The following is a 20,757-nucleotide window of genomic DNA, read 5'->3' as shown; positions in this document are numbered from 1 at the left end:
AATGAGTGAATCGAATGTCCTATCAGTGGGATCATGAGAATTGAACGAGATGTCTGGTCGGTGGGGTTGAAAGGAGTGGCTGATTGGTGGGAGTCAAAAAGAGCATCAATCGACGAAGCCGAGTCAATTGGGATGATGACATTGAGTCAATATAGCTGAGAGGATTGAGTAAGATGATCGGATTAGTGGATTGGATACAATTGAGGGAGGCGATCGGATTCGACTGAGCGGGGTGATTAGATCGATGGATCTGATCCGATCGAGAGGGACGATAGGATCGATGGATCTAATCGACTTAGCAAGGCAATTAGATCGATGAATCTAATCCGACTGAGCAGGACGATCGGATCACTAGATCCGGACTGACTAGGCTGATGGCATGCATGGAGCCATTGTTTTGGAGCTATGGAGCCGAATGATGGATGATGGTATGCATTGAGCCATCGTTTTGGAACTATGGAGCCGAATGATGGAACGATTCATCTTGGATGGTCCTGTTGGCCTATATTACCTTTAATCTCCATCTCAACCTGACCACTAACCTCCGTGGCACACGTGGAGGCTTCTAATAGCATCCAGCCATCCACGAAGCCATTTGGATTCCTCCTTGCTGATCCAGAGTGCAGGTTGCCAGGACATGGCCTTCATGTTTCAGAAACATGCCTGCTCAGGTTCTCACTAAAGGACAATGTTAGTTTTCAGAAATATTTTATCATAAACCATCGATGTCTATCGAAATGCATCCCTATAAATTCGCACTAAAATGGCATTCCAGATCTATTTATTCTTCTCTGTTCGACTAATCGAGACTGGATACCCAGTTTCTGTGATCATGGTGAGCACGTCCCTCTCTCTGCTCTCTGAGCTGGTTCATGGCTTTCTATTATAAGCTTTTTAGTTTAGTTTATTCTTTGAGTGAGGTTGTGTTCATGCCTTTTATTCAAAGTGGTCCAAAATATCGCCTTAGCATCTCTGTAGTCTTAAGACTATTGCTTGCAAGTTGGGACTACGGAGAGGGGCAGAACTTGTGTGTGAAGTTGAGGTCCCTTTGACGAGAGGGACTTCTCTTCTCCGTCTAACCGTCTTGTTTGAAACTCAAAGCACTGAAGAATAACGCCTACTATACCTAAAAGAGAGCATCTGTTTATGGTTAACAACTATCATAATAAATAGCAACACTAACTCTGATTAATGGTAGCAGTTAACATAATAAAACTAGTAGTTGTCCTTGTCCCCCCGAGATATGAAAATTATACAAGAGTGTTCTCTGTTAGATAAGGATAGTCCGGTGCATGAAGTTATACGCAGTCTTATCCTGATTTTTACAAGAAATTATTTTTAGGATTCGAACTCGTGATTTTTTGATCACATATCAATAACTTTATCGTTGTACCAAGGCTCCCCTTCAATGTTCTTTGTTAGATATATGTGAATAAAAAATTGATGGAAAAGAAAAAAATTTCATTGAGAATAAGACTGTTTAGTCTCCTATTCAGAGTTTATATTGGTTGATTTAAAGAGAAGGAAGAACATTTCAGGGAGGGATTCCAATACAGTCGTATCGATATTCAAATCAGTAGAAAGACCTCATTGTTATCCTTAAATATGAAATAATATCGCAATATTTTTTTAAAAAAGTTTTATTCATTTAAACTCAATTCAATTCTATTGAAGCTTATTTACGCTCTCCTAACAAGCAAAGGAGAGTTGTTTTTATTCTCCTCTGTGTCTCTGTTTCGTCTTGTACCTTCTTTCTTTGCATAACCAAACCATGAACAACCTCCTCCGCTTTGCCCACCACCTCCTCCTCCTCCTCTGCTACCTACGCCCCTCTTCCTCCTCGCGCTACGACGCGCTGTTCAACTTTGGCGACTCCATGTCCGACACCGGCAACGTCCAAATCAGCACCCTCCCCTACGGCATGACCTTCTTCGGCAATGCCACCGGCCGCTGCTCCGACGGTCGTCTCGTCATCGACTTCATCGGTACGTCGTCTCTCTCCCTTCATTTCTCTTAATTTCGACTCGCCTTCTGATTGGCCGAGTTGCAGCTCAGGAGCTGGGGCTTCCCCTGCTTCCGCCGTCGCAAGAGGACCACGACTTCCGGCGGGGGGCCAACTTCGCGGTGGTGGCCGCCACCACCCTCGCCTTCGACTTCTTCAACGACCGCGACCTCAGCAAGGGACTCTGGGTCAACGCCTCGCTCCACCTCCAAATCGACCGCTTCCGCCGCCTCCTCCCCTCCATCTGCGGCGCAGCTCAAGGTACTAGCTCCACCGCTCTCTCCCCTCGCGCACCGCCCGTTCGACGAAATTACCGACCTCCTTCTCGCAGAGTGCAAGGAGTTCCTCCGCAGGTCTCTGTTCATCGTCGGCGAGTTCGGCGGCAACGACTACAGCACCGCCCTCTTCTTCGCCAGGCCCGTCGGCGAGGTCAGCACCTTCGTCCCCCATGTCATCGACGCCCTCCGACACGGCGTCGAGGTAAGCATCCGATCACGCATGCATCCACGCAAAATCTCATCTTTTTACCGACGATTAACTGGATGCGAATGGACCAGCGCCTGATTGAGCTGGGGGCGGTGGACCTGGTGGTGCCGGGGGTGTTGCCGGTGGGCTGCTTCCCGCTGTACTTGACCAACTACCGCTCGCTGGACCCGGACGACTACGGTCCCCGGACGGGGTGCGCCAGGAGGTACAACGCCCTGTCCTGGCTGCACAACACGTTGCTCCGGCGAGCGCTCGACCAGCTCCGCCGAAAGCACCCCGCCGTCTCCATCAGATACGCCGACTACTACTCCCAGATAATCGATATCGCCGTCGATCCCTCAAAATACGGTATGATTCTTCTCAACTGTCATTTCCATTTTGCAACTAATCTCACCTTCATCCATGTTAATGACACTTTAATGATCATTTTATTTGATGCCCTAATCTCTTATTTAATATTAAAAATAATAACAATTTTTTTTTATATTAATGTCGAAAGCAACACTCACAAAAACAATATGAAGGTCTCTTTTGAGGTCATCTTATCTAAAGATAGTTGAGGCAAAAATTAGGCCTAAGATTGATGATTCCATGCTCCACTCTTATGGATATGAAAGCGATATGTTATAAATAAGTCGATAATCATGGTCACTAAGACACTTACCGATCGCCTTTGGACCACTCTTCGCTTATTTTGGACATCAATCCATAAGTGGAACATCCCCATTAAATCAAACAACACTAATCTATGCTCATCCATCCATCTAAGTAAACGCACCATAAACAAATTGCATTAAACCTTGATATATCGTTTTGCAAATGAGTGTTAATAACATGTAATTGGTCTTCGTAGGATTCACTGATGGAGCCTTGAGGACTTGTTGTGGGGGTGGCGACAACATCTACAACTACGATCAAAAGCGTAGGTGCAACGAGAAGAACTACACCGTGTGCGCGAATGTGTCAACCCATGTGAATTGGGATGGAATTCACATGACTGAGGCTGCCCATCGTGTCATCGCTGACGGCTGGTTACGCGGCCCCTATGTCGACCCACCCATCTTGAGCTCGAGCTAAAAGCTTGAGGCAGAGGAAACTCGACTTGAATTGTTGAACCATGATGTACCGTAGTTTGTGTTTTGGGATTGAAAATATAGTGATTGTTATCATTGTTTGAATTGTGCCTCTTTAGTTAATGGCCCCCGGTAATCTTGTAGTGTATTAGGGTTTTTTTATGACTAACGAAACTTGTCATTAGGGCTATAAATAAGCTGAGTCGAGCTGAGTTTTGGGATGTTCAGACTTGTTTGATAAGGTAACCAAGCCGAACCAAGTCGAGATTAAAATGAACCAAGCTTTTAAAATGAGTGTTCAAGCTTGACTTGGTTTATTTTTTATGAGTTTGAACTTGTTTGAAGCTTGGTTTGAATTTGATTTGTTTAGATGTTATCAAATTCTCAATTCAAGCTTGTCTCGAATTTGGTTCATTTAGATGTTATCAAGCTCTCAATTCAAGCTTTATTGTTTAAAATTTTTAGTTGTTTGATTGGTTATTGAACTTGATAATTTAAATTTATTTATTTAGCATATTGAAAAAAAATTTATTAATAAATATTGTTCACGAACGTTAACGAGTTGAACATATAATATTTTCAAGCATATTTGTTTAACAACTTAACGAACTGTTCAAATTTATTTATAATTAATTTTATATATATTAAACGAACATAAATAAATTCTTATCAAATCAAATATTAAATTTATTCACGAACAATTAATTCATTTACGTCAAGTTGAATGGCGATAACATCTAGAACCTTCCGATCAAAGCCGAACTCGTTTTATTTAATAAAAATATCATTAATCAGTTTTAAGCGCTTAGTTAGTCACGTCTTTGTTTTCCTGGTGCTTCTAGTTCTGCTTCCCCACTTCCAACTCGGTCGTCGTCTTCTCTTCTTCATCGCCACCAAATGGAGCAGAGCTTGATCGAAGACGACGACGACGACTGGAGTTTCATAACCGACTCCTTCGCCACCGCCGCCTCTGCCGCCGCAGTGAGGCCCGCTCCTCAGCCTCTACCTTCCCAGGGGCAACCCACCCTCGGCCTCGATTTCGCCGACGACGCCCCGAATCCCTTCGGCCGCCTGGCCCTAGGTGATCCCCCTTCCACCTCTAAACCCTCGTACTCCAACCCCTGCACCGATCTTCCTGCTCCTGATGCAGCCACATCTACATCCATCTCCGACCGCGGCGCCGCTCGCTCCTCTCCATCGGCTTCCTCCTTCTCTGATCGTTTATCCGAATGCACCGGCATGGACGTCCATTGGAGAAAGCCGCCGGCCATCGAATTGAGGCCCCACCCCCTCCGGGAGACTCAGGTAGGATGCTTCATCCGGACGATCGCTGCCTCGGGTTCGCAGGTCTGGGCTGGGCTGGAGAATGGCGTTCGAGTCTGGAACGTTTCTGATGCGTTTGAAGGGTTTGGACGCCGGGGTTTTGGTACTTGGAAGCCGAAGAGGGGTGATGAGGAGAGTGCGCCGTTTGAGGAATCTTGTTTTACGTCGCCGACGATCTGCTTGGTGGTTGATCCAAGTAGTGGGCTTGTGTTCAGTGGTCACAAGGACGGGAGGATTCGCATTTGGAGAATGGAGTCCGAACCAGAGGGGAGGAAATTGGGAATGGAGAATGGGGGAGATCTAGCATATTCTCTTTCGTGGCAGGCTCATCGATCACCTGTTCTCTCAATGACCCTTACTTCACACGGTTATTTTTGTTCACAAAGCTGTCCTTTTTTTTTTCTCATGTTTTATTTATGTTTGACATGCATTATCATCTTTGGTTAAGAATAATGAGGCTCACGTTGAATACTTTTTAATGCCACTGCTACAAGGTTAGATATGATAGTCAATTGGTTAAAGAAGCCTCTCATCTATGCTATTAGAGTACTAGGTTATGGCATATTAAACTATCAATGCATCCAATTTGCCTAACTCTACAATTCTATCCTTAAAGTTTTTTTTTTTTTTTTTTTGGTTTCTGTTATCAATAATTCATCATTGGTAAAATAGTCTATATCTGATTAGTGTGATTTATGCCCTTATGAATTCCAGGTGAACTATGGTCTGGTTCTGAAGGTGGAGTTATAATAGCTTGGTCTTGGAAAATCATATCTAAAGCTCTCTCTCTGAGTCAGGAAGATAAACAGAGGGCTTCAGCTTTAGTTGAAAGATCCTTTGTTGATCTCAGGAGCTTGGCTACTGTTGGAGGAATGTGTTTATTGCCTACTGCAGATATTAAATGTCTGTTGTCTGATAATTTCTACTCAAAAGTGTGGAGCTCCAGCAGTCTCTCATTTGCTCTTTGGTATCATTTCAATATATATATATATTTTTTACCACTTTACTGAGGTTGATCTGCATATATGTTTTTGTTTCTATTCACAAACACAAGTAATTGATCAATGGCTATCCTTTTTTCTTCATCCTACTCTTGTCCACTTTCACAGGGACGCTAATACAAAGGAGCTCCTAAAAGTCTTCAACATAGATGGTCAAGTTGAGACTAGATTTGACACGTTGCAAGTCCAAAATTCATGTGAAGAGGTTGGTGATATGAGGATTAACTTGTCCTCTACTTCAAAGAAGGCTATTAATTTCTTCCAGCGATCACGACATGTACTGTTGGAAGCTGCTGGTGCTGTAAGGAAAGCTGCAGCCAAAAGTGCATTTGGTGATGATTATCGGAGAACAGAAGCGCTAACTATAACTGTCAATGGAATGATCTGGTCTGGATGTGCAAATGGTTTGCTCATTCAGTGGGATAGGTATGGTCATCGGTTGCAGGAAGTTCAACATCATTCATCTTACATTCAATGTCTCAGTACATTTGGGACAAGATTGTGGATTGGCTATATGGATGGCACTATCCAGGTCATTGACATTGAGGGAAAGTTGCTTGGAGGATGGATTGCTCATAGAAACCCAATAATAGGGATGGCTGTTGTGGGTTCTTATCTCTTTACATTAGCTAACCATGGTGGGATTCGTGGTTGGCACATGTCATCTCCAGGACCTCTTGATAGTGTATTTCAATCTGAGCTATCTCGCATAAATAGTTTATATACAAGAGTAGAGAACTTTGGAATTTTGGTGGGAAGTTGGAATGTTGGACAAGAAAGAGTGAACACTGATTCACTTATCAGTTGGCTTGGTAATGCAACTCCTCAGGTTGGACTTGTTGTTGTTGGTTTGCAAGAGGTGGAAATGGGTGCTGGTTTTCTTGCAATGGCTGCTGCAAAAGAAACTGTAAGAGGCACCTTTATTATTAGGGCACTTACTATTAATCTATAGTTCTCCTATTATGATTTCAAATGCCTTTTCACAATTTGATCATGAAATGCGCAAAACTAAAATACCATCATACATGCCTAGAATTTTTAATTCAATTATATGTCAGAGGTATTAGATTAATGGGGTAGTACTTTTAGATTTAGGATTTTATCATGAATCTATAATACCTATGTTACAATAATCTCATAATACATGAGCTACAATATTTCATATTCCCAAATTCTACATGGTATAAGGGCCCTCTTTTTGAGTTGGATTTTTTTAAAGAAGCATTCCCTTAAGGGGACGTTAACATTTTCTGAATCTTTTGTTTCACTATCTTCTTTGGCTCTTGTTAGAAATAATAGGTTTAATGACCAAGTATTAAAAAAACTAAAATATTACTTTTGCAACTAGTATATTTTATTTAATCTTTAGGAGGATTGTTTTTTTATCTGTGATTGTAAATCCGTTTGAAGCATACATGATAACAGGTTTTCCACTCAATTTGGTATCAAGGTCTATCTAGTCCGTTCCTCGTTTTCCTACGGAATGCCACCTCTTCTTCATAAATTCTAAAATGTTTAAACCCAACTCAGTATGCTTAAATAATTGTAAACTTTCTTTATCCAATTTTGCATTAATAATCCTTTACTGACTCAAAACTGATATGTTTCACATTCTTTTTGAATCTGTTAATATTATTTTGAAAGTATAAATATTTCTAATCAATTAACTTATGTTTGGATAGTTAATTGTAGTATGCTAAATCATCTAAGTCTCCAACATGTACATTCTGCTCTAGGTAGGACTCGAGGGTAGTGCTAATGGCCAATGGTGGCTGGAAGCAATTGGGAAAATCTTAGATGACGGAGTTCCTTTTGAGCTTATTGGCTCAAGGCAGCTTGCTGGGTTACTTATTGCTGTATGGTAAGTTAGTTTTTTCCAGCATGAACATTTATGATTTACTTTTACCTTTTCTTGTTAAGTCTAATCTTTGTGTTCAATTTCAATCATAATTTTAAATCTCAGTCTGAGCCAAATATTTTGATTGAAAATTCCAAGGTACCAGATGCTGAAAACTGAGCTTATTTAACTGAGTCGGTCAAACCAAGTTGTCTGGTTCACTTCATTTGACAGAAGTGGAATTAACCTTAGCTGATTTGATCGAGTTGGTCAAACCAATTTGAGCTAAGTTGATCCAATTGGTTTTTTCATTTTTTTCTTTTTCAGATTTTTGGGCATTTTGAATTTATGTAATAAGATCATGTAATGTCTATATTTAAATATTATGAAATAACACATGGTTCCATCAATTGAATTTACCCTTTGACCTATAACCTAGTGACTTAGAGCTTGATCAGATCTGTCAGGCATCTGAAACCCTAAGTCGGAGCATATACATCCTCATCGACCATTCACAATTTTAGAAAACTGTGGTGTGAGTCACCTGAATTCATACTACATTGTATACTTGAGTCTGTAAAAAGACCTAGATTCAGTTCTCATAATTATGGTAACTGGGTTCTGTGCTCTTGTATTGTAGCTATGGTTGCATGCAACTTTTAAGTAATTCTAAACAAAGATTGTTAGTTATAATTGTCTGCATATAATTATGTAGTAAATGTTTTCCTTTTTCTCAGGGCTAGAAAGAATCTTAGGTCGTATATCGGTGATGTTGATGCAGCAGCTGTGCCATGTGGATTTGGCCGTGCAATTGGGAACAAGGTACTTATGGGAAAAATCATACTTCTTATGTTTTTTAATAATATTATTTCTGTGATAGAATTGTGCATTCATTCACTTTGTTTGAAGGAACTTAGATGCTGACTAACAGTTCGTTTGTGCGTTGCAGAATTGTAATTGATAATCCCTAAAAGAATATTGCCATGAGTTTGGAAGCAAACTTCTTAATTTTTGTTTTTTAATGAATTATTTGTATCTAAAATACAAAGTGTATATGATGTGCCCATTTTACTGGAAAAGAAGAATAAAGTTTAAAACATTCTGAACTAAAGTATTAGTTGAGAAGAATGAAATATTCTATTGTTGTCCTTATTTTTAAGGAACTATTACAACATACATATAGGATGTAAATGTAACAACTTGTGGTGGGAATAAACCTATTCAACATATGATTAATTGGTAATCTAACAATAATGAAGTTCCTTGATGGGAATTTCTAAGTAAAAGATGCTTTCTCTATGCCAACTTCCAGTTCTTTTGGCTTAAAATCTGATCTCATTATGCTTAGTACTGGATTATCTATTTCCTAAATTTTCTATAATTGATTTGGTTTTTATTTTTTATGTTCTCTATTCCAAGTTGCAGTTTCTCCAGCTCCTTTTGTTGGAAATCTAATATCCTGATTCCAATTGCCTGATCTTGTAGTTACTATCTATTTTATAAATTTTCTTAACCGAACTTATTTTGTCTTTTGTTTTTCCTGATCATAAATGTCCTGAATCGCTATCTTAATGTGTGACCTCTTGTTGTCTTATGTTTATTAGTTGACTGTCATTGCTGCAAGAGTACAACTAGATGGCAAATTTTGAAAATCCAATAGCTTTTATTTTTGTTGACTTCTGTATCATTTCTGCTTTTGCATGTTATCCAAGACTAATCACATATTAAGATACAAGTGCATGGTGTAGTACCGTCAAGGTTTTCTTTTGGGGTTGCCTTACTATTAATTAAATGAGTTTAGTTGGGTTCCACAAAGTAGGTTATGCTCATCTAATATTCTGGTCATTAATTCAGCAATTGACCAGTTCTACGTGCATGGATAACTCTACATTTGCTCTTTCAATTTAACCTTATCATCTTTTTCTGAATAATTTATCATGACCTAATCTGTCTCATACATGTAGTTAAGCTTTTGGATGCTGAATTAAATTTGTCTCATACAAGTAAATAAGCTTTTAGATACAGTTTAAAATTTGTATCAATCATTTAATGTGGCTTTGCCTCAACATTTAGATACAGGGTGGAGGATTATAGAATAATTTCTCGACCAATTAGGTATTTTGTGTCTTTGACTCTCCTGGATCTAATAAAACCTGTTTTGTGTGTTCCTGTGGTCTTTTTGGTTCAAAATAAATCCTTGGCTGTAATCTTCTCAAATCCCAAAGTTTACGTGCATATGTAAATTGTTTGATGACAGGGAGCTGTAGCTTTGAGGATGAGAATTTATGATCAAAAAATATGCTTTATTAATTGCCATTTTGCTGCACATTTGGAGGCAGTGAACCGACGGAATGCTGATTTTGATCATGTTTTCCGAACAATGACTTTCAGCCGTATTTCAAGTGGACTTAATGCCGCAACAGGTTTGTATATATTTTCTATCTATAGTTTGGATAGCATAACACTTTTTATGGAGTAGCAGTTAGAGTTGCATGCTTCTGGATAGCTACATCTTTATTCTGGCAATTTATATTGTTGCAGGTGGTGCTTGCTCTGTCGATATGCAACATGGAGTAAATGTATGTAATGTCTTCCTTTTCATATTTTTTTTGTAAAGCGGTACTATATTAGAAGAAGCTATATAACCTTTGTATCACAGATCAATTATGGTAGAACACCAGAGTTATCAGAAGCCAATATGGTTGTATTTCTGGGTGATTTCAACTATAGGCTTGAAGGCATCACATATGAAGAAGCAGTGTATTTGATCTCTCAAAGGCGCTTTGACTTGCTCTTGGGAAACGATCAGCTCCAAGTGGAAATGAAGGCAGGAAGAGTTTTTCAGGGATTTCAGGAAGGGAAAATCAAGTTCCCTCCAACATATAAATTTGAAAAGGACCAGACAGAATTATCAGGTAGAAATGCAAAATTGTTTCTATTGGTAAAAAATGTGCTTAATATTCAACAAATATTCTTGTTATGAATGAAGAGAAAATAACCGTTTGAGAAGTTTAACTAAATTCTCTAGGAAATTGTTGTCTGTATCTTGTGATATACCCCCATAGCATAAATTATAAAGGTTAATTGTTCAATTTTTTTGTAGGATATGACTTAAGTGAAAAGAAGCGTATTCCTGCTTGGTGTGACAGGATTCTGTTTCGTGATAGTCGTAATTCAGAGACTGATTGTTCATTAGCTTGCCCTGTAGTCTCTTCTATTCTTATGTAAGTTTCTTTTCCAAAATTACTCTAGAGTAAGTTCCGGCAATTACAATTCCACCTAACATCTCAATATCTCAGGTACGATTCCTGCATGGATGTGAAGGGAAGCGACCACAAACCTGTGAAAGGCATATTTACTCTTAGTATTGCACACGTAGATGAAATAACCAGGAGGCAAAAGTTTGGAGAAATACTTGTTTCCAGTAGCTTGAAAGAAGAATTTGACAATATTCCAGAAACTAGTTTTAGCAGCAACGACATTACTCTGCAAGGTTATGACATAACTGTTTTGAGAGTCACTAATAAATGCAGAAGAAACATAGCCATATTTCAATTATCTGTCCAAACTCAGGCGAGTCTCAAGGAGAGTGAACAAATTTCTGGGCTTTATTCAAGATGTTCTTTTGGTTTTCCTGATTGGCTAGAGGTTAGTTATTTTTTTTCCTGTGTGCAGTTGAGTGTACTTCCTGATTGGTTCTCGGATTTAATCTGTCTAGTCATATATTGTGGCCACCATGTTTAATATTAGAATATTGATAATATCTATGTACTTAGGAATTTTATATTAACAGAAATGGAGAATATTAGAAGAGAACATTAACTTAGATACATTGAGAAACACAATTAAATTTTTTCATAGCATATGCCATTTGGCAGTTTCGCTGTTGTATTATATGGCAAAATGAGATAATATTGTATTATTATTATTAATGTATAGAATCACAATTAGTGTTTGTAATCCTTAAACCTGATCAAGTCTGCCTATTGAGATAAGGTATATCTTTCCTTTAATTATCTAACAACTAGGTTAGGCCCAGTCTGCATTATGGCTGTTTCTAAATGGAAGTGTCTTAGTTTCTCCTTCCACGAAAAATAAGGATTGTAAGCCTCCACGGGTGTGGTGCAATGGTAAAGCACTTAGTGTAACAAATAAAAGGACCGGAGTTTGAATCCCGGTGGGGAGGAATATTCTGCATAAGAACACAGTTGTGTTCTGGATTTATCTGGTAGGCAAACCAGGGGGAAGACCGTTTACCTTCAAGATTAGTGGGGTGAAGTTTGGACATCTGGATTATCAAAAAGGATTGTACTTTATGAACTCTGGTTACACTACTGGCCAGGGTTTAGAATGGATTTGATACATAATTCATCCATTGCAGTAGCCCCATAGGACTGTGGCAAAAGGCGATTTGCTCACCCCAGCGCCCCCACCAACCCGTCCCTAGGCCAACACGGAGGAGGTAAATCACGGGTGGATACATAGTTCATCCATTGCAGTAGCCCCATAGGACTATGACAATGCCGAGGAAGGCTTAATGAGATTATATTAGGACCTGACATTATCCAGCTCAGATATACGAGTGAATACCGGAAGAGTACCACAATAATCTGTCTGGTTACCCTTTCGATTGAGATACAATGTCTGACCTATTCACTGTGCACCATTCACTGCCACCATCTATCTAAAGTACACATGACATAAACACAGGATCTATAGCCTTGTCCGCTTTGCTCACCATTGGTGACACAACACTAGTGTCGTTGAGTATATATTAGCAATATAACTGGACTCCACTGAGGTTAACATACAGCCTAAAATGAAGATTTTTGTAATTTGTTTATATTATAGGTGTTCTTTTACCTTTGAAAGCTAATCTTCTAATATTTATTTTATCACGAGTAGTTTTTTCGATACGTGTTGCTTTCAAAATGTTAGTGCTTCTTATGTTTTTTTCTAGGTCAATCCCAAAAGTGGTACGATCAAACCAGGCCAAATTGTGGAATTATCTATGCACTACAAGGACACTGATATCGTCTCCAAGTTAGATGAGAGAACTCACAGAATGCAGCAAAACTGGCAGGATGTGGATTCTATGGATAAAGTAGCAACATTGAGAGTGGACATCTCAAGCAACTACTCAACTGAGGTAAAAAATTTTTCGATCCACATACGTCATCGTCCTTCATCCATGAGCACACATAATGGATCTAGAGGTGTATCAACATTCACTTCCCAAAATTTTATTTGAAAGGCAGACTTCTTCCATGTGTTTTCAGTCCCAAGACTACATATCTGAAACCCACATTCACATCTTCTCGACTTGATTTTTTGTTCGCGAAGACATGTACAGCAAGCCATCATCATACTCCTAGTGCCAGCAATTCTACTGGAAAGAAATTCTTGAGAAGGTACTTATTTGTGTGTGTGTGTGTTTTTTTTTATTCTTGTAGATGCAATGCAAACTCCATTGATTACTTAACTAGCATCCCATCCATTAAGGTTTTTCATACATTAAAGATGATTAGTGTAGTAGAGATCGAACAAAATATCTGTTTCATGCCTGGTTTCCGTATGTAATATTGTTCATAAATTGGTTTTTATTTTTTCAATATCCAAACGTGAATTAGTGAAACTGTTTTATGGAGTCTTTTCTTATCAAACTTCTGTGATATGGTTGCTTATCTACATAATAGAATGTTATCCATTATTTAAGTTCGCATAATTATACCGGTAAATGAATCGAATGAGTAAGTTTGATCTTCAACTGATTTAAAAAAAAAAAAAAAAATTCTAGTTAGTCTCATTGATTATCTTTGAGGGTGACCGGTCTGATCCCATGGAAGTTTTTCTCATTTACAGGAAAAATTTCTATAAATACATCATAGTTGGGGTTCGAACTACGGGTGTTTGGGTGACAACTTAGATGTCCTATCGCGGCACCATACCCTCGGGGATGATCTTCAACTTGATAAACTCTTATTTATATTTGTTCAATACTATCAATTAAATATATTAGTTTATATTAAATATCTCCTCGGGTAGTACGGTGGTTGAGATATGGAGTGTTGTCACATTATATTATGGGTTCGAAATTCGACGTGTCCGAGCATACCTTCTTCCATGTCTTGGCCACTATATTAATGACTAGTAGTCATTTGTGATTTACCTCTTTTGTATTGGCCTAGGGACGAGTAGGTTGGAGTGCTGAGTGAGCATGTTTTACCCATGCTTTGGTTATCTCCTTATTGATTTAAGGACGAATGGACTAAAATACTAGGGGTGAGTACGCCTTCTCTCATACCTTGATCACTACATTAATAGCCCCCGTGGCTATGGTGTAATGGCAGAATATCCAGGTTCTCACCCAGATACTCGCAGTTTGAACCTCAATTATGATGAATTTTTTTCCTTCAAATGGAGCACGCAACTAAAGAATGCTGAACTCCTAGACTGCCCGCTACGAGCGCTTCTCAATTTATCCTGATGGTCGGTAGAAAATATTCGTGGGACCAAACCGATCACCCCAATCTCGACGTTACCCAGTTTGGTTAATCATTTTTTTTATCACTACATTATGGTTAGTAAAAATTACTTCTCCATATTCATATAAAGAATAATATTATAAAAATTTTTAAAATAAATAAATATATTTATATTATCAAACTAATATCAATCAAATAAATTTAAAATATAAAACTTTAAATAATCAAATAAATTTAAATTGAGAAATTAAATCAAGCTCAAATTTATAAAATTTTAAAATTCAAATCAAATATAAACAAATTTTAACGATTTAATTTACTTTAAATTCAATTTGATTATTTTATTAAAGTTTATCAAAAAATTTAACTACTTAATTACATCCTTCCTATAATACATTTTAATTAAAGATTTATATTGAATTCTTTTCTCTTCAGATTTGTTAAATTTTATAGGGCATTGATAAATTTGAGAAACATTTTGACAAAAAAAACACATGTAAATTTCATTTTAAAACTTGTTCTTCCTTTCTTCCTACATTTGCATTTGGAGCATAGCTTTAAACACAATTCTTACAAAAAAAAATGAAACAAAATAAATAAACCCTATTTTGATCAAAATTCATTGAAATTATAGGCATTTAAATAGCACAAACACATGCATCAAAATTCCAAGATTAAACTTCAGTCTTCATAAACTTAGTGAAGATAAATGAAAGCAACTTTAAGGCCAGGATATCGCTACAGCAGTGACTACCGGATCACTCATCTTCTTGGGTGCGCAACCTAGCAAGCTTGTTGGTGACAACGATGTCGAGTTGTGCAGCTCGCTCGACAATCAACTTGCGCTTCCTCGTAGAGACATCGTGAGCAATTTCAGCACAGTAAGTCCTATTAAGTGTTTAGGGTTTAGGGGGGCTGCATTCAAATAGATACAATGGCTAAAGAGCAAGAGAGAATGCCAAAGACCTGTTGTGCATCATCAGCAACTCCAGATCGGCGACATTGTGAACCACAAATTTCTTGAATCGGTTCGGCAAAAAGTGGCGTGTTTTCTTATCGGAACCATACCCGATATTTGGCATCAGCGTGCATCCTTTAAACTTTCTTCTCACACGAGAGTCAATACCCTTTGGTCTCCGCCAATTTGTCTGCCACAAGAACATTCAACAAAAAACATATTAGATCTGATTGATTAATACAAAATAGGTTTTCCCCTCTCCTTAAATGTGTACTATTTCAAAGCACAAGAACAGTTGACAAGTAAAATTACAAAGATTCTTATCTCAAATTAGCCAGTTAATAGTATCATTGAGTTTATTATTTGTAAATTGCAAACATCCACACTCAATCATAAGGTCAGGTCTAGAGATACAAGAGAAATTAAAACAAATAGAACAGAAACATCAAAACTCTTGATTTAACAATACATGGGTAGGCCTCTTGGCTAATAATCGAAAAAAGATTCTGCAGTATAAACTAAAAGAGTGTGAGAAAGTGAATGCTTTAGAGGGAAAAGATCAACAGACAACAACATGATAACCTAATAACTTGTTCACTAATGCAGCTAGATGTTAGATTCTAGTTCTCTGGAATCAAACAATCAAAGTTTATGTTTGCAATTTGACATTATTCATTCAACAATCAACATTTCAAGTAAATGAACTTGATCTTCCAAACTCCCTGATGAATTAATATTATAGACTAATCATTTCTTTCTTTCATGAGCTTGTGGATTGTTTGAGAATTTCACATGTAAATTGCAAACATCCACACTCAATCATAATGTCTAGAGATACAAGAGAAATTAAAACAAATAGAACAGTATCATCAAACTCTTGATTTACCAATACATGGGTAGGTCTCTCGGATAATAGTTGAATGATTCTTCCCTTTGGATGATTTGTTTGAAAACAATTAGCACCTTTTTCATTTTTGCACATTGAAAAAGCTTATGCAGTATGAACAAAAAGAGTGAGAAAGTGAATTATCAAAAGACAACAGCATGATAACTTGGTAATTTAATCACTAAAGCGGCTAGATGGTAGATATTCTAGTTCTCTGGAATCAAAAGTCAAGGTATTGTTAAGTAACAATAAATCACAATCAAAGTTTATGTTTGCAATTTGGAGTTGTTCATTCAACAATCAGCATTTCAAGTAAATGAACTTGACCATCCAAACTCCTTGATGAATTAATATGACATGCTAATCATTTCTAACTTTCATGAACTTGTGGATGGTTTGCAGCAAAGGAAGAGGGAGACCTACTTTACATCTAAGAAGGGAAGGAGCTGAGGTTTCCTACCAGCTCTCCTTCTTGTAATAAGGAAACAGCATTTCAATTTGATTAACTTGAGAATTGTTTAGGACAAAAGAAGAAAAAAACTAAATTTTATGTTAAGACTAAAGGGGAAAGAAAGATGAAATGGCAGATTAGGACAATGAAAAAACATTGATAGAATAATTCATCAACAATTAGGTTTAGGTATCACTCTCCCTAGATCATAAATACACAGAAGTTCAAACACGGCGTTTAATCTCTTCTTAAAAGCTAATTGCTTGGAAATTAACAAATCAAACGTACCTTCACGCAGATCTTGCGGTCACTTTGGGGCCTCTTGAATTTCTTGACGCGCTTCTTCACGATCTTCTTCGCAAGCAAAGGAACCGCCATATCTTCTACAGAAGGCCAAAAAGTTTATATATAAAAAAAACACATTTTCAAGTAATAAAAAGGTGTGCAAATATCATAAACACGGCGAGAACAAACAGGTTTCTAGATGGACGAAAGCGTCGAGAAGAAGAGCAAACAAAAGTGAGGATTCGCTCTGAATCGTTAGAACGAAACGAGAAATCTGCAAAAGACGCGAGGCTAAAAACCAAAACACTGGGAATGATGGGAGGCGTTGCGGCTTACCTGCCGACTACGAGCTACTGACTCCGCCAAGAAGCACAAACCCTAGACGGCGAAGATGCTTTAATAGGAGCGGCGTTTGGTGCGACCATTGAACTCTCGCGGTGTCGGCTATACCCTAGCGGGCTGTCAACGGGCCTGGGCTTTTGTGCCTGGGCTAATTGTTTGAATTATAGAATTAAATTAATTCCACTTTCTAAGTATTTATATGCTTTTTCGAACTTTATTTTACCTCTCCCGTCAACTTCTATGCTGTTGCTGTATTCAGAGAACAAAACTAGTGTAGCGTTGATCTTTAGTCGTTACTAGTTCTAGAATTTATATAGTACTCAAGTGATGTTAATTTTTAAAATACAATATTCCTATGGTGTTAATTTTCGAAAATGATCATCCTAGTAGTGCTAATTTTTGAAATGTAACATCGTAATGATATTATTCTTTAAAATCTAGCACCACGCCTCATAGAGGTACTTAGTTGGTTAGAAAATAGTACATTTACTATAATGAAGTAGAGATCAAATTCTGATGGGTGCATATCTTCAGAAAAAAAAAAATCCACCCTTAGTCATTATAAGTTAATCCCGTGATTTACTTCTCTTTACATAATCTAAAGACGAATTGTGAGGGGCGCCTAAGATGAACATAATCATCTTTTTACTATAATTTAAAATCTAGCATAATAGTGTTTTAATGTACTACTATAATGATTAATGGGAGGGATAAAATGAACAATAAATACGTTGAAAATTTTAAAAATTAGATGTGTCTTTTATGTCCTTTTGCTTGGATGAAAATTTTAATATGATTTATGACGTCTTTCATTGTCATATTAAAATTTAGACAAAAATAAATGATTTTATGTTGTTGTTCATGTCTACTTCAATGAGCCCTATGACTACTTTTTCTTTGTTTAAAAACCTAGTCGTATAAAACAAGTAGGACTTTGCCGCTTACTCATTTTTGAGTTAAGCCTCTAAGGCCCAATATAATTAACCCTAAATGGATATAATTATATCTACATGTTAAAAGTGTTCTTGTTGATTCTTCAATCATAAGGTTTAGACTTTTCCCCTCCACTAGGAGGGTGAAGTTGCTGGTGTAAGTACCTCGGGGTAGTTTTGATGTGGTCAACTAAGTTTAGTTAGGTCCTGTTGTGTTTGATCCTTGTGTCTAAGTGTGCAGGAGCTTAGGAACACAAGAAGTTGAGCGGAAGATGCAACTAGCGAGAGTGATGATACAGGAAGGGAGTTGACGGGTTCGGTGCATCTGAAGGACGAGATGCTGAGGAAGAGTATACTGGCAGATGAGAAGGACGTGCGTGGCAGTCCGAGGGATGAGAAACCGGGGAGGAATGCTGCTGAGGAGAAGACCAGAGTTGAGTTTGGGTGAGCTTAATTCCGGATGGCCGGAGCATCACCCAAGCGAGTGGAGCGAAAAATGGTTAACAAAGGAAATTAACTATTTTTGGATGAATAGTATCGAAGGCGCCTTCAAAGGCTTAGAAGACGCCTTCCATGAACAGTACCGAATACGCCTTCAACGGCTTGGAAGACGTCTTTCATGAACAGTACAAAGACGCCTTCAATGAACAGTACCAGACTCAAGTAATAGTTTGTTATCATTGAGTTGTGGATAAAATTTTATCCACTTGAAGGCGCCTTGAACCCTTTTGAAGGTGCCTTCCACCCACGGATAGAATTTTTCAGGAGCTGTAAAAAGATCCCTAGAGCTAAGAAATATAGAACAACTTGAACAACATATATTGTACACTTTCTTAGTCTTTCTTTTGAGCTAATCAACTTCTATAAGAGGTTTCTCCGCCTGCAACAAAGGAGAATTCTAGTGGAGCTTTCTTCAATTTCTTGAATTAACAATCACTTAGGGTGTAATCAAATAAATAGAATTGTCCTCTTACTTTCTTTTATTTAGTTGTTCAATTAATTCATTATTATTATTACGCTCTTACTTTCTTTTATTTAGTTGTTCAATTAATTCATTATTATTATTACGCTAGTTTAATCTAATCAAAGGATCGAAAAAGGGTTTATTTTTTTTTAGGCAATTCACCTCTCTTGTCGGTCCCACTATGCCAACAAATAGTATCAGAGTCAGGATGCCTCAAAAGGACTAACCGCCAATTGAAGCACCGAGACGATGGCCAGACTGACAATCTACCCATCGAAGTTTGAGGGAGATTTTGTGACATGGAAAAAATGCATGGAGATATTTTTCAAAACAAACTTTGAATTACTCTTAATTATTAAATACGATTTTGTAGCCCCAAAGACCAACAAGGAGTCGAAAAAGAAGAGTACCAGTAGACCAAAAAGGATCAAGCCGACTTTGTAGCGAATGGACAAGCCGAGTTCCACTCACTAAGTGTACTTCCACCCTAGGAAGTCAATCGGATCGAAGATTACGAATCAACAAAGGAACTTTGGGAGAAGTTTTTAGAGCTACACGAAGGAATGTCCGAAGAAAAGCTCGCGAGACAAGACCTGCTCCGGAACTAACTGACGAACCTTTGGATGAAAGAAGGTAAAACAGTCGCACATCTGCACTCGGGGATCAAAGAACTCATCACCAGACTCACGAATCTCAGAGAAAAGGTAACAAATCAAGATTCATTAAGGTACGCTTTAAATGCATTTTCTAGGGCACCCGAGTGAATATCTATAGTCGACTCATTTTATATATCTAAAGACCTCGAAGTTAGTTCATTAAAAAATTTATTTTCTATTTTTGAACTTCACAAATCAAGATGTGTAGGATTACAAAATAAAGAAGAAAAGACAACTCACAACATAGCACTAAAGGCTAACCTAAAAAGCGAACCAGATCCAAACTCCGAAGAATCAATCGACGAAGAAGAAGCAGCATTATTGGTAAGAAAATTTAGTAAATTTATTAAATCTAATAAATTTAATAAGTTACAGGCGAAAAAGTATTTTCAGAGTAAAAGGAAGGTTCGGTGCTATAACTACCAAGAGGAAGGACATATCAAGGATGACTGTCATAAACTAAAGAAGAAGGAGAAAGACAGTGACAAAAGACCAACAAGATCAAAGCATAAGAATCTGAAGGCCACATGGGATGAATCATTGTCCTCCGAGTCCGAAATTGAAGCTTACACCGGACTAACTCTAATGGCAGACCACTAAGGAGAAGATGAAAATAACTCAAAGATGAGAATCGATGAAGGGGGAGAATCATCAGAGGAAAGCTTCGATGAAGGGGGAGCATCAAAACACGAGGTAAGTGAGGTACGTACGCTATCTCCCAAGCAATCTTTTGAATTTATCAAAACGTTATCTAAGAATATAGTACAATTAGAAAGAGAGAATGCTACGTTAAAATTAAACTTAGCAAATTCATGCTCCTTAGATATGTTTGATAATTTAAAGATAGAAAATGAAAAATTAAAAATAAAAATCGAAAAGTTGAAAAATGACCATGCATGTTCAAACGATTTTAAAAAACCAAATTTAGAAATTATGGTAGAATGAACTGGTGTATTAGAAATCACCGGGGATAGATTAAGAAAATTCTTAAAAATTATGTACCTTCCAAAGTTTTAGTGAATCTAGTAGGCAAGAACTATATTGGGTTCAAAATCTTTTTTTAGATTAAACTCTAT

General features: G+C 37.7%; 3 protein-coding genes across 5 annotated transcripts; 2 read left to right on the top strand and 1 right to left on the bottom strand.

Annotated features, from left to right (window-relative positions):
- The first annotated feature begins 1,710 nt into the window (after positions 1-1,710).
- LOC122023366 (GDSL esterase/lipase At5g45910-like) lies at positions 1,711-3,784 on the top strand. Its single transcript, XM_042581430.1, has 5 exons — positions 1,711-1,985; positions 2,051-2,263; positions 2,334-2,482; positions 2,560-2,836; positions 3,342-3,784. The coding sequence occupies exons 1-5, from the start codon at positions 1,772-1,774 to the stop codon at positions 3,563-3,565; spliced, it is 1,077 nt and encodes a 358-aa protein (XP_042437364.1). The 5' UTR covers positions 1,711-1,771; the 3' UTR covers positions 3,566-3,784.
- Positions 3,785-4,373: 589 nt separating this feature from the next.
- Positions 4,374-13,365, top strand: LOC122023365 (type II inositol polyphosphate 5-phosphatase 15-like). Of its 2 annotated transcripts, XM_042581429.1 has the most exons (12): positions 4,374-5,251; positions 5,599-5,851; positions 5,994-6,792; positions 7,622-7,746; positions 8,460-8,544; positions 9,980-10,145; positions 10,264-10,301; positions 10,382-10,637; positions 10,826-10,946; positions 11,022-11,370; positions 12,683-12,871; positions 13,002-13,365. In XM_042581429.1, exons 1-12 carry the CDS (start codon positions 4,459-4,461, stop codon positions 13,047-13,049), a joined length of 3,222 nt encoding a protein of 1,073 aa, XP_042437363.1. In that variant the 5' UTR covers positions 4,374-4,458; the 3' UTR covers positions 13,050-13,365. The 2 variants fall into 2 exon arrangements, with proteins under 2 accessions (XP_042437363.1, XP_042437362.1); XM_042581428.1 differs by having other exon boundaries at positions 12,683-13,365.
- Positions 13,366-14,813: 1,448 nt separating this feature from the next.
- Positions 14,814-17,252, bottom strand: LOC122025546 (60S ribosomal protein L32-1-like). Of its 2 annotated transcripts, none has more exons than XM_042584361.1 (4): positions 17,124-17,252; positions 16,791-16,885; positions 15,174-15,355; positions 14,814-15,095 (listed from the first exon to the last, which is right to left on the bottom strand). In XM_042584361.1, exons 2-4 carry the CDS (start codon positions 16,878-16,880, stop codon positions 14,966-14,968), a joined length of 402 nt encoding a protein of 133 aa, XP_042440295.1. In that variant the 5' UTR covers positions 16,881-16,885; positions 17,124-17,252; the 3' UTR covers positions 14,814-14,965. The 2 variants fall into 2 exon arrangements, with proteins under 2 accessions (XP_042440295.1, XP_042440296.1); XM_042584362.1 differs by lacking the exon at positions 17,124-17,252 and adding an exon at positions 16,977-17,067.
- Positions 17,253-20,757: the final 3,505 nt, after the last annotated feature.

The sequence above is a fragment of the Zingiber officinale genome, chromosome 9B (genome assembly GCF_018446385.1).
Source record: "Zingiber officinale cultivar Zhangliang chromosome 9B, Zo_v1.1, whole genome shotgun sequence".
Taxonomy (NCBI): domain Eukaryota; kingdom Viridiplantae; phylum Streptophyta; class Magnoliopsida; order Zingiberales; family Zingiberaceae; genus Zingiber; species Zingiber officinale.
Note: the sequence above shows the minus strand (reverse complement) of the source record. Positions and strands in the feature narration are given on the sequence as shown.

Excerpts from the sequence above, each read along its gene's own strand:
- LOC122023365 (XM_042581428.1), top strand. The coding sequence starts at position 4,459 with ATGGAGCAGAGCTTGATCGAAGACGACGACGACGACTGGAGTTTCATA. Across the intron at positions 7,747-8,459 it reads GGGTTACTTATTGCTGTATG|GGCTAGAAAGAATCTTAGGT; the intron begins GTAAGTTAGTTT and ends CCTTTTTCTCAG. Across the intron at positions 10,146-10,263 it reads TGGACTTAATGCCGCAACAG|GTGGTGCTTGCTCTGTCGAT; the intron begins GTTTGTATATAT and ends ATATTGTTGCAG.
- LOC122025546 (XM_042584361.1), bottom strand. The coding sequence starts at position 16,880 with ATGGCGGTTCCTTTGCTTGCGAAGAAGATCGTGAAGAAGCGCGTCAAG. Across the intron at positions 15,356-16,790 it reads ACCGCAAGATCTGCGTGAAG|ACAAATTGGCGGAGACCAAA; the intron begins GTACGTTTGATT and ends TTCTTGTGGCAG. Across the intron at positions 15,096-15,173 it reads TTGCTGATGATGCACAACAG|GACTTACTGTGCTGAAATTG; the intron begins GTCTTTGGCATT and ends AACACTTAATAG.
- LOC122023366 (XM_042581430.1), top strand. The coding sequence starts at position 1,772 with ATGAACAACCTCCTCCGCTTTGCCCACCACCTCCTCCTCCTCCTCTGC. Across the intron at positions 2,483-2,559 it reads CCCTCCGACACGGCGTCGAG|CGCCTGATTGAGCTGGGGGC; the intron begins GTAAGCATCCGA and ends CGAATGGACCAG. Across the intron at positions 2,837-3,341 it reads CGTCGATCCCTCAAAATACG|GATTCACTGATGGAGCCTTG; the intron begins GTATGATTCTTC and ends TGGTCTTCGTAG.